We start from the raw sequence: 13,677 nt of genomic DNA, 5'->3' as shown, positions 1-13,677 counted from the left end.
ATGGTTAAGTCTTAGGGGCCTTACTAGAGAGTAACTGAGGATAGATAGTATGGGTAGAAGTACAGGAGGAACAAACTGTTTTTGGGTGCCCTATCATTTCTTGAATGACAAGATTGTATGTAGTCACAACAAATTCCAAATTTCATGGTACTATTTTATACTTTTCTACAATATGAAACTCATATTTTTCTTCATACCATGAACCATCCTGAGATGATTAGATACTGCTTTATCTTTGAGCTAAATTCTGAAGCGTCTTGAGTCACACATTGTTAAGCCTACTTCAGAGGCCATGGAAAAATCAACATTTATCAACCCTACTATATCCAAACATGTTCTATAGGTATTCCATGCTCTAAAAACAAGTAAAAGATGTGATAATCTAACATATCATGGGGTAGTAACAATTGGAAGGCTGAGAAAAGGAGAGGATGGAAAGTATGATGGCCTGAATCCTGGCAGACAGAAAATACTGTGAAATGGCAGCTAAGAATACTAAGTTCCAAGTTTCCAGCAGTGAAATCCTTGTCCCACTGAAGTCAACAGCCATATTTCCTTTAATTTCTGGGCTGAAATCCCAACCCCACTGATGTGCAGGGGGAGAGGAGAGAATAGAATAATGTAATCCTAGAAGAATACAACTGGAAAGGATCTCAGGATGTGATCTAGTCCAACCGCCTGCTCAGTGTAATCTATTCCAGTGCTTATCTACCCTCATAGTTTGAAAGCTATTCCTAGTGTCCAACCTTGGTTCCCCTTGGTGCAATTTACCTTTAGTTCATTTACTGTCCCTTATGAACACAAAGAATACTTGATCACCATCCTTTTTATAACAACTCTTTTGCATTTGAAGATTTGTATCAATACTTATCTCCTGAGATTTCTCCAGACTAAATAATTTAAGTTCTTTCAACCCTTCTTTGCATGTCATGTTTTCTAGATCTCTACTCATTTTTGTTGTTCTCCTCTGGACTCTTTCCTATTTGTCTATGTCATTTTTGAAGAACAGTGCCCAAAACTAGACACAATACTTAGGTGGGTCCTCGTGTGCTGAATAGAGTGGAAGAAAGACTTCCCATGCCTTAGCTGTGACACTTACTTTTTTAATAGTTTGCCTTTTTTTTTTCTTGTTTTGCAACAACACTACACTTTTGACTCATATTCTGTTTGCGGTCCACTATAGTTGCTTGGAAGTAAGATTATCCTGTTCTAGGTTATGTTCCTAAGGTATGCTGACTCCACAGGTAAAGCTCTGTCAATTGTTCAAACTTGTTCAAACTGAGAATTGGACAGGATGTTTTCTCCAAATATCTTGTCTTCCCCAGATATCTACACCTTCCAACAGCAAGGGAAAGAAGGTGCATGTGGTGTCACCCAGGACTTATAGGTGCAGACACAAATGCAGCTCCCTGCTGTAACTGAGAAAGTTTTGCAGGAATCGTTCTAAGTAACAAAGTTCATTGGGCAATAGTAAAGTAAAGACAGACAGTACATGTAGTCTGGTTATTATGGAAGCTTCACCCTGCCACTAATTCCTCCACATGAAATAACCAATGTGTACAAAGATATGACAGAAAGTACAGATATTCCCACACTGCCTCCATAGCCCTTTTCTGATAACTGATAAATCACAAGGCAACACACTAGTGGAATCTGAACTCAATTGCCAAATCGTATGAGGAATTCCTGTGGTAGACTGGATATTTTTAGCTCAGAAATCATTTAGAATGAGACGTGTTCCTGATAAATGTAGCTAGACACAATCTTTTATATTAATTTATGGGCTTTATTTTTCTGTTTTGATCTGTTCTGTTTTGATCATAGTCTTTACACTATCACTATAATTGTTACTAACTGCCATAGTTTTTGGGGGGGGATTTAGTATAATCAGCTCAGATACATTGAATCCACTGAAATACATTTCATTTCTCCCCTTTATGTAATATAACATGTCAGGTTGTACATTCATAGGATGTTGAAAAATAACATGGAGATGTTGTAAAATAAACTAAGGGGGAGGCAATATTTTATGATAGTGATTCATGCCGATAGATACAGATTTAGTAAATCCTCCTGTCTCTTAAAATCCTGGTTTGTGTTGTATAAATACCCCCAAACAGTCTTCAGTCATGTTGTTCAGAGCCATGCTTAGTGTGATCTTGGAATAAAAGGTGTTTTATTTAGAAGGAGGGTGTGGGGTGCCTGCATGCTTGTGCATGTGGGTAAATAAAACCAATCAGCAGCATTTTTATGCAACTTTCAGAAATGTCACATATTGATTACAGATTAAAGTAACATTCTACCTGCTATTTTTGCAGCCTTCACTTTGCTTTCTTATGTATAATTCATACTTTCTTATACACATTTACGGTAATCAGTATTGCCAAAGTTAACATTACATAATATGTTATTCAGTCCATGTACTGACTCCACAGCGGAGCAGAGGAGAAGGAAGTGGGCAGAAAACTGTCTCAGACACTGAATGGCAGTCCATCCAGTATTGCGGGTACATGCTCAAGGGGGAGTATATTTTCATGGAAAATTACAGAATACAGTAAAAGAAAATATTTTCCCCCCTGAGAGACTTAATTCCTTTGAACCTCTGGAAATGAAAATAAGAAAGTTGGATGTAAAGATCCCTTACTAAATGATGCAGCATCAAAGGGTTTTGACACCTCTTTCCCCTGACCTCTCTTCAGTGCATCCTCCTACTTGGAGCCAGGATGGTGGGGATAAAAATCCCCAGCAGTCACCCCACCTTTCTAGTAGAGCAGTTCTCACTTCTTCCCACTAGCATCTGGTATGATGTTTGCACGCTGTCAGGATCCCTAAGAATATCAGGAGTTCTGAGCTACTAGGAGCACAGTGAAGAGGTGGCAAAGGGATGGGGGTAGAAAATAGGCTGGTAACTTAACTATGCAATGGTTCAGGTAATGCCCAGATTCTTGTGGCAGCTTTCGTGCAGCCTTTGTGTAATGTGAGTAATGATAATGATACTTTGTAAAACATTTTCCAATATTTGATGTGTACTCCCTGATACAAAGTTATAGCCTTGTTGCCAGCTCTTGTGATTTTATTGCAAGTCTCATGATATTTAGTGCTTAGCTTGAAGATTCAGTTCCTGAAGTCAGGAGATTAACTGATAATCTCATGTTTCATTTAAAAAATGTCAGCATCTAGCATTCCAGGTTGTGGAAGAAAGAATGAATGTTATCGAAATATACCCTGAGGGCTCAGAAACCAGGAGAAAAGGAGCACTAAATGCATTGCCTTTTTTAAAAAGTCAAACATTTTAAGACAATGTCATGACTTTAAAGTGTGATTAATGTTTTTGAACAGCTGGAATTAGTATTACTGTAGTTTATTCTTTTCTCCAAACATTGTGACTCCTATAGCTCTAGCTCGTGTATCTGTTTCATTCTCTGTTGTCAGGACCATCACCAAGGATGTTGCCTGTTACAGCACACTGACCATCCCACACAAAATGTCCCCAGTGGGGTGTGGTCTGTGATCTACCACTTACTCTTACCAAGCCTGTCTAGCAGACCTAGCTCATGAAGTCTGTTAGTATGTCTAACTTTTGTCAGATGGCTAGTTCATATACTGCTCTCGGCTGGGACTATGTACTCTCAGGCAAGCAGGTCTCTTGTTTGGTGACTTGGTTTTGCCCTGGAATTCTCCAACCCACAACTTATTCTCAGGGCACCAATACGCTCCGGGCTGTCTCTCTGCTCCCTGGCTATATACTGGTCAGAGCAGAGCTTGACATAAGGGGTTCAAACCTTCTTTGTGCTATACTAGGGCAACAAGCAGGTGTTACGTCTATCCAAACTGTGCCATCTAAAAGAGCTATGGTGACTTTAACTGGTTAAAAATAGCAACAAGAAGAAATAAAGTCATTACAAGATTAATTGCAATGGTACAGTAAAAGGGAGATGATCTTTTTTGTAGGCTACATCATTCTCGGGTTCAGTCCCCAACTACATGCAGCTGCAGCTGCCTTCCAACTGCCAGTCTTTTGTACTCAGCCACCTAGACCGTTCCAGGCTGTAAAGGTGCCGTAACCACACTGTCACCACAGCAAGGAAAAGGAGGCAGGGAACCTCTTCCCACATATGCAGCAAATTAGGATCTCCATGCAGTTCTCAAAGAAGTGCTCTGAGAGAGAGATGGCTTATGGGTTGGTCAACATGCCACACTCTCAAGGGAGTTTGGTTTGTGGTTTAAGGGTGGTGTCCAGCCAACCAGTCAGTTAGCACCTCTTTTGCAGCCAGCAGCAAACATTAGCTTTGTTTGCATTTTTATTTTGCTGACAGAAAGACCAAAATCCCTGCAACAGAGGTTACACCCAACTATATCTCTTCTCCCCATCACTCTGCTTTTCAGAAAAGGATTTGGCACTAATCTTACAGGAAGGAAGAGAAACTCCCTGTGATTTAGCACAGTCGATTCCTTAATCATTTTGCAGGGCAGTTAATGCCTAATACTCATGGATCCTTCTGCCAGATATGGCTTTTTAATGTCTTTATTTTGAATTTGCATTATTTACAGCAGTGTTGGTACAGGGTTCTTTTTCATCAGTCCCAGAAAGTGAACTCTTTTATGTGTCTATAGCAAAGGTGCTCAAAGTTTTTATAAAAATTAAAATTAGAAATGGGCTGAGGGTTGCACAGAAAAGCATTATAAAAACACACATTATTAGTCATTTTAGGCTTAGCAATACAAAGTAAAAAAGTTCAGTATCCTGTTGAATTATTATAAATTTAATAAACATAATTAAACTTTAAAATTAAATAGTGTCCTGTGCAGTAAGTAAAGGTGGATGGGCCACTGGCTTTTGTTAGCCTACCAGGATCTGGCTGGTTTCCAGGTTCTTAGTGTTGGTGTGGGAGAGACCAGATGGTGACTGCCCAGCTGGCAACACTACCTTACCTCATCTCCCTGGGCTTCCCAGTGCCTGAAGAGAAAACTGGGAACATGGTGGGAGTGAGATCATAATCTGCAACAGAAGAGTGGGCCTTTCTTTGAAATTACTTTCTGCTGTTGTCAGCCCTGTGCAGCACCCTGTACATGGGTTGGGTGGGTATTCATTGCATTTTCCCATCCAGTTGCCAAAGTTTTCATGGAGATCCAGAACCCGTGAGCCGAGCATCTCTACTGTTCACCTCTTCTTTCCCCTTCCCCTCCAATGAATTCAATGGTAGGGAAAATAGGATCCAAGCAGCAGAGGCTGTGCTCGTCTCCCATGCTCTAGAGCTGTGTGAAAGCTCTGAACCTACCAGCAGGCTCTGGCTGGAGTCACAGCTTTTGTGCAGCTGTGGAGCTCAGGAACTGAACACTACCACCAGCCAGAGCCCAAGTTGACACGCTAGTAAACTCAAAGCTTCCCTGCAGCTCCACAGCTCAGGAGCTGAGCGCTGCCACCACTATTGCTGCTCATCCTCTCTTTTTCCCTGCTGCTGAATTAAGTGGTGGGCTATGGGAGGGGAACGTGAATGGCAATTGTGCTTAGTTCATGGGCTCCAGAGCTGTAGGAAAGCTCTGAGCTTACTGGCATATATGTCTGTGAAAATGAATGCTGCTGCTGCTGCTGCTGCTGCTCCTACCCTCCTTTTGTCTGTCACAGAATTCAGTGGCAGAGGAAAGAAGGGGAGGAGCAGCAGTAGCATTCACTTGCACTGTCATGCTAGTGATCAGCTATTCACACCAGCTTCACTGGCTGCACCTGAGGATGAGCACCACTGATCTGCAGAATAACAATAGGACAGACTATGGCAGTGCTTGTGTTCCCATCCCGCTCCTTCTCATGTTCATAGCTGAATAATAAAATCAAAAGATCACTTTGAGGGAAAATATGTAGGGTGTTCTGCAGGCCTATACAGTTTTTGTCCATTCTGCTAAGACCAACAAAACACCAATTGTGGTGACAGCTTTTCTAATGTTGAGATGTTTCAGCACAGTAACAGGGTAGAGACCACTTATATATTTCACAACTGAGAAAACATCAGCTCTTATGATGTAGCTCTCGTGAAGCTAAAAGGATCAGTATTCCACCAAGCTTCGTGTAAGCCATTCAGTCAACTTAGGTCATACAGAAATTCCAGGTTAGGAAGAGATCATGATTTCAATACTAGAAGGCTCAAGAGCCAGATCATCACTTTGGGATGTTCTTTGGGTCAGAGACTCTCTTTCTGTTACTGTGTGCTGTGCTTCCAGTAATTATTTTACTGCACTTCTTGTAATTATATTACAACAAATGATCTTTAGAATGCAAATAAACCGTCAATACATACCTTTCATATGATGCCTGAAACGTAACTTATTCTCATAAATGTTTTGATAATATCTGTACTACCTCTCTGATACAGTGTCATGCTTATTTCTTCTGTTTGGTTTTTAGGAAGCATTATCAGTAGTGAGTGAAGATCAGTCCTTGTTTGAGTGTGCCTACGGAACGCCACACCTTAGTAAGACAGAGATGACTGCCTCCTCTTCCAGTGAATATGGGCAGACGTCAAAGATGAGTCCACGTGTCCCCCAGCAAGATTGGTTATCACAACCCCCCACCAGAGTCACCATCAAGATGGAGTGTAACCCAAACCAAGTAAATGGGTCAAGGTAATGAAGCCAGAGTTTAAAATTACTACTAATAAAGCCTTATGCCATTTGTGTCCACCTGTGGTCCAAACTACCATAGCAACTGAATAGCTGTATAGAACAGCGAAATTGGTCCATGTCAAAATGGAATGTAAGGGAAAAGACAGTGAAACATTTTAATTTTTGACTGGTTTCTTTCTGTTTTGTATTGCGTTATTTTTTCCATAGTATTGTGCAGGCAGATTTAGCAGCTCCATGTAGTACAGTATATTTGCTAACTCCTTTTATAAGAGGTCAGCAGGCTGTATTGTGAAAATAGTGTATTTATTCACTTATTGTATGTACCTTTCCCTCCCCCCCCCCCAAAAAAAATAAGGTATATGTTTTGAACAAGGAAGCTGATGTCTACACTAGAATGAAGACATAAGGTTGCCATAATGGCTTCCAAGACCTCTGCTGCTTTTCGTTTCCTTCTCGGGTGCAGGCAGGAGAAGCAGTCACTACTCAGGTCACTCACTGTATCCTTGCAAACCAGGGTTAAAACCTGAGCATCAGAGCTAGTAGGAGGGAGAATGGTACAGGTAGCTGGAAGCATTCAGCCATGTTGAATCCATGTTATGGAAGGGACGATGCTGGAAAAACCTTTTTTTCCTTCATTCTGTCCTACCAAAACAGGGTACATGTCTTATCCTGGGGGAAGGTATATGGTATGTGAGAAGAGAGGTATACTTTCAAGACCTTTTTTGTCTGATAAAAGGCTAAAATGGAGAAAGTAAATTGAGTTATGTACTTCTCTAAATTTCTCATCATGAAGGGGTTTTTTGAGAATGAAAAATATGTGCAAAACAATTTTTATGCAAAAATTTGCTTTTGGGAACTTTAAAAATAAAGTTGCATATTCTTGTTATCCTTATCTAATCGAAGTCATTATAGTTATATTAAAGGTTTTAATTAGATGATTGGATTTTGGAAGGCTTAATTCCCTTTCTTTTTCTTGTCAGCTGCATTAGCAAACAGGTTCATTTTGTTGCTAACTTATTCTAGTAAATAGGGTGCCTGAGCTGCACTAATATATAACCTGTTCATTTTACCTTTGTGGATAAATGTTTGCTGCTACCAGAGAGAGATAAAAGTATATATTCTTTGTCAAGAATCTATACTTTTCTTCTACTTCCCTAGTAGTAATGTAGTGTCATTAAGGTGAGTGTGAAGCAGATACTCTGAATATGTTCATGGATATGTATAAAATGATGGGTTCCCTTAGTTACTAGATTCAGAATATGTTTATCTTAACAGCAATATTGTACCACTCATAAATGTTACTGTCTATAAATGTTATTGTTACTATAAATGGGGTACTGTCTGTTTCTTTCTCTAATCAAGTTCAGCAGGTTTGTAATTTATCCACACGCCACTATATAGCAATTGTTTGTTCACAAGCTATGTTGATTTTTATGGTTGAAATACAATCTCCAATTGACATGCGCAAGACATTTGTTTTTCATGTAATTGTGACTAGTTTAGGAGGCAAGTTTCCTATGTAGCCAAGGTGAAAGTGCAGTCATACAGTAACACAGAACAGTGCAGAGTCTCTCTTCCTTTCAGAAGCTTAGTTGAATTTGTGTGTTTTAAAGTGTTGGATGGGGCCCCAAAGAGCCTAGAAAATGTTGTCCAAGTTTGTTAACTAGACTTTATTGGAGCTGTGAGAGAGTGGTAATTACAAATGGCTGGGATCTGGGGCTGCTGTCTTTGTCATAACCAAACAGTCCAATGTAGAAACCAAGTCCTAAGAGCCTACACTTACTGTGCGATACGCATGCAGAAAGCACTCTACAGCCATAACTGAACAGACATTCATGACGCATAAAGAACTTTTAAAATGGCGGATCCCATTCTAAGTTAACCCTGGATGGATGTGATATCAGAAAAAATCATTTTAGGTTAGAGCACTTTATCAAACCTCTGTACCAGATCCCACTGTGAGTCAAGGTAGGTCAAGGTAGGCTGCATTCTACCCCTTACAGCACACTAGCCTTGGCCAGTGCCCATCTGCTTTGGGTGAGCCCTGGACCAGCCCTGACCCCAGGTTGTCAGAGAGAGGAGACAGAAAAGGCTCTGTCTCCCTCTTGTGTGGCCAGGCAGGGGAGGGAGAACAGAACCCCTGCTGTGACCTGTCCCCAACTTTCTGGTTTGGGTCTTGGGGTGGCTGGGCTGGGTCCACATGGCAGGGTGGCTCTGTTCCCCACCACCACCCCAGCCTTCTGACAGATGCAGCTTAGAGCTGTACATGGCTTTTCACAGCACCAGGAACTGGAGGTGAGAAGGAGGGGATTGGAGCCCCTCGATTTCACCTCCCTCCCCCTCAGCCTGCTGGCTAAAGTCTTGTGGGGGTAGAGGAAGCTGGGTCCACATGAGAGGTGGGCTCTGGTTTCCCCAGCCTCCTGATGCAGTGAAAAGCCATACATAGTTGTGAGCTGCTGCTGTCAGGAGGCTGGGATGGGGAAGGAACAAAACCCTCTCCTGCCATGTGCCCCCCAGCCTGCTAGCTTGGGCCAGGCCAGGCCCATGCAGTAGGGAGGCTCCTTTTCCCCTGCCCCTCCTGCCCAGCCTCTTAATGGCTGCAGCTTGGAGCTATTCACAGCTTTTTGTTGTGCTGGGAAGTAGGGGCAGGTGGGCAGCAGGACAGAACACATACGCACCCAGGACCCAGCAAGCGGGGGGGCGGGGAGAGGGGCACATGGTGGGGGGGCTCTGTTTTCCCACCTGAGCATCCTGGTACAGGTGTTCCTGGTGCAGTTAAAAGCCACATGCACCTCCAAGCTTCAGTTGTCAAGAGGTTGGAGCTGGTGGGGGGTGGAAATGGAGACTCCCTGCCATGTGGGGCCAGCCCAGGCCCTCCAAGACCTGACCCAGCAAGCTGAGGGCAACCCAGATGGCAGGGGGCCTCCATTCCCTGTCCTCACCCATCAGCTGCTGGCACTGACAGCAGCCAATGTGTTTGAGGGGCAGGGCTAGGGCGAGGGGCTGTATTAGTTAATCAGGCATGGCTGGCTGCTTGGTTGGCCTCAGCATTCTCCAGCAGCCTTCTGGGAGGTGTGTTGGAGGACCCAGGCCTGCTGGCCTCACCAGTGCAAGCAGGCTCTGAGCCCCTCCCCACCAAACAGTGAACATCTGTTCTGCTCACTCCTAACCTAATCTAAAGCACTTTGAGTAAAGCTGGATACTTAGAGTGCTTGTACCTCAGGCTTTTTAAACATCTATACTTAGCCATAATGAAAAGGGGAGTGCTGTTGATCTTTACTGTCATTCCTCTGAATTACCTAGAGTAGCCTAGCACTGAGGAACATAGTCACAGGCCAGGACTCCATTGTGCTCTGTGCTGTACAAAACCAGAACAAAAAAATAGTCCATGCCTCAAAAAAGATTTCAATCTTAAAATAAGACAATAGAGAACAATCGGGTATGGACAGATGAGGAGCACCAGCCAATGATCACAATGGCAGAGGGAAATTTTAAAGGGGGATTTGAAGGAGGATGATGAGATAGTTTTGCAGTTGTCTATTAGGAGTTCTTCGCAATGTGAAGATCAGCCTGAAAGCAAACACATTGGTGCTTGCTTGAAAAACCGTGCATGAGTGACCTGAGGCTTTATATTTAACATTTCTCATCCTTGAACAGTTCACTTTTAAAGTTTCTGCAGGGCAGCAACCCTAAATATCTCTGAGAAAGTGATCAATTATTTTAAATGGTGAGGTGTGCAGCTACAGAAGTTGCACTTCATCACTTTGTAATAAAAGCACCTGCACTTATTCACATAGTAATCTGATCTCTCAGACTGATTCGTTTAAAAAAAAAAAACCCAAACCAGCCACATGCAGAGTGGTTACTGTTTGCATTTGCTGTACTCCCATGCCACATGCATGGTAAAACAGCCTGACGGTGGGTCACATCTATACAATTGTGGGATACATTTCAAAACTGGAGATGGAAACTGTACTGAAGTCAAATGTGATATTTCACCAAAGGATTAGGACATACTGAAATTAACCCATAGTTAACTGAAATATAAACAATACCTCAGTAACCAGTGTTACATGAAGTCTTCTTATAATTCAGATGGTTAGGACTAAATATTTATTTTTGCATGAATACAGAAGATTAATTATAATTTATTAATTTAAAAGCAGTATTTCATGTGTTTTCTCCAATGCTTTTGGGCTGTGTTGGCTGCAGCCTGGGGCCAAGAAGAAATTTTTTCCCCTCCCATTTTTCTCCTCCTTCCTCAGAAGCCGTGGGTGTTAGCTGCAGCCAAGGTTAGGCATTTTGACTGGGGTGAGCTGATGTATTTGCTGGAACTAAAACCTAGAGGTTCCTAATTGGAGAGTTTTGCCCTGCTTCTTAGGGTCAGACTGATCAGCTACATTTGGGATCAGTCACATTTCTCCACAGTCAGATCAGCATGGGCTGTAGGATGTTTTGCTGTTGTGTAACAGGACTTTTTGACGAACACCTGTATAGGATCATTTGGGTAGTGATGATCTTGCGTTGAACATGGGGTTGACCTCCTGGAGTCCTTTCCAGGCCTACTTCTTTATGATTCTGTGATTCTCCCTAATATTACATTTAAGTATTTCCATTAGTTTCAGTGAGTTTCAGTGAGTTCTGTATGAGAATTGATGGTGAGAATGTCTCCAGCCAAGATCAGCAAAATGCTCAAGAATATACAAATAGCATTCATAGTTGATTAGCCTCATTGTAATAATTATCAATGTTATACATAACTAAAGGCAAACTCTAGGTTTCAAATACTCTGAAATTGTAGGGGAAATCTAGATAATATAGACATATGAATGTTGCAGTTGATCCTTTTTCTAAAATAGACCAAATCAGAATCTTGGATTAAAATTCTCCCAAATTTTGGGATGTTGGAAATCTAGAACCAATCTGTGTATTAGAGCCAGAAACAATTTCTACTGGGCATATTATGGCTCCAAAGAGTTGCCAGACTACCTGGAATGCCCAGCCACACAGCTTTTCTCCATTCTCGCCCCATTTGCTAGCCATAGGAAGTAGAAAAGATGTATGAGCCTTTACAGACCTTTGCACCAATGGTGAACCCCCTTATATTAGACAAATACCCACAGAACTTACATCAGCTTTAGGACTTGGTTAAACTAGCTGAATAGCAGATTAAGATCTGACTCATGATTTTTATCTTGCCAGTATTTAAAGATGACAAAGTAGTCACCATTCTTTGTCAACTGTGAGTGCATGTGAGCTGGCCCACAGAATTGTACTCCAGGTCACACTGTTCTGGAAGATAAAGCCAGTCACTGTTCTAGTTTTTAAAAAGCACTTGATAAGAACGATGATCATCTAAAGTTACCATAGCAAATTATGATTGTATATCTAAATCGAAAAAACATCCTTAATCCTGAATACACTGAATTTAAAATAAATACTGAAGCTTTTCTGTTTGAAATAAGGTTCAATTTACTAATTTTGTATGCACCAACCTGCCACATTGACAGAGCAAAATACAACCAATGAATGATGCTATACCTCCTTTAGTGAGCCATGAGAATTTATGAATCTCTACAGTTCCTTAGGCAAGATTTTATGCTAAAAATAGAGGATTAAAAACAATTTTTTTCATGAATATGCAGCTATATATGTACTTACTAAAATTTTTAAATGTAACAATGTAATTTAAAAAAAACCCAAACTTTTATGAAAAAAAAACTATTACACTTTTGTGTCTAACAAATCCATGAAAAAAACAGATTTGTACTTAATTATTATATACATGCATACACATACATACAGCACAAGCTTTCGTGAGCTGTAGCTCACTTCATCAGATGCTGTGATGGATACTGTGACAGCATCTGATGAAGTGAGCTAGCGCTCATGAAAACTTGTGCCATATATCTCGTATCTTAAAAGTGTATCTTTATATCTATATATATATATAATATCTTTAAACATATATACTATAATTATATCATATTGTATAATTGTGACATTTTATGGTATGTGAAAGCCATTCCCATTCTAAGAGCCTGCAGAAAAGCCCATACACAGCTAAAGTATTTATTAAAAGAGATTAGTTACCAGTAGCATAAGTATATTGGCAATATATTAATATTGTAATACAGTAAGAGCCGGCATGCCGGCTAATAAGGTAAAAACAAAACCAGAAGTGCCCACCGTGACACTTCCAGTTTCACCGAGCCCCCACAGCCCGGGGCAAAGCAGCCTGTGCTGCTGAACCTCCACAATAACAGTTCTTTTCCCCTTTCTCTTCTGCCCACCTCCCTGTCCCTCGCAGCAGGAGGGGCAGCAGCGTGGTGGGAGGGGCGGCGGCGCACCAGACGTGGCAGGAGAGGCGGCCTCTCAGGTAGCCTGCATATTTTGTTATCTGGCACTCCCGATTCCCCATGGATGCCGGATAACAAAGTTTTGCTGTATATACGCAAAATGAATGTGTGCACGCACATGCATGTGTGTGTGTGTAGTCTCATAGGTCTGAAAATAATTTTCTCCATACATAGGTACAGCAGGACTCCTGACTACTAGGGGTGTGTGAAACAGGCCCTATTTGATTCAGAATTGGGGACAGTGATTTAATTTGTTGATTTGGATCACTGTCCTGATTCAATTAGGCCAAATCCAAATCTGAAGATTCGATGCTGATTCAGAGAATCAGCAATTTGGACATAGCCACAGCTTCAAATGTTTTTTCTATATACCTCGAGGTACCAGGCACAGCTTGTGAATGCTGCGATGGTGGGGCAGATGGAGCATCCCACAGGAGTGCGGGGGGTCCCCTGCATGCATAGTTGGCCCAGGAATGGACCAGAAGCACTTCTGGTCCACTTCTGGGTCCGCCAAAGAGTGCACAGCCCACCGTGCTGCCTGGCTCAGCGACTGGCCACAGGAGGCCCTGGGTGCCCCCCAGATCCAGGAGGCACCAGTCACTGTGCCAAGGGGTGAGGGTGGGGGCCCCTGTGCACTCTCCGGAGGACCCAGAAGTGGACCAGAAATGCTTCTGGTCCACTTCTAGGTCTGCTGCTGAGC

General features: G+C 42.0%; 1 protein-coding gene across 4 annotated transcripts in view; it reads left to right on the top strand.

The window, feature by feature from the left end:
* Positions 1–13,677, top strand: part of ERG (ETS transcription factor ERG) — a 240,033-nt gene that overhangs the window by 179,185 nt on the left and 47,171 nt on the right. For all 4 annotated transcript variants that reach the window (XM_090060785.1, XM_090060806.1, XM_090060775.1 and 1 more), the window contains one exon: positions 6,401–6,618. In XM_090060785.1, coding sequence (XP_089916911.1) covers positions 6,401–6,618 — 218 coding nt within the window. The remainder of the gene's footprint in view (positions 1–6,400; positions 6,619–13,677) is intronic.

This window comes from Crocodylus siamensis, chromosome 1 (genome assembly GCF_052110815.1).
Source record: "Crocodylus siamensis isolate JL-2025a chromosome 1, ASM5211081v1, whole genome shotgun sequence".
In the NCBI taxonomy this organism is placed as follows: domain Eukaryota; kingdom Metazoa; phylum Chordata; order Crocodylia; family Crocodylidae; genus Crocodylus; species Crocodylus siamensis.
This window is presented reverse-complemented; position numbering and strand designations above follow the sequence as displayed.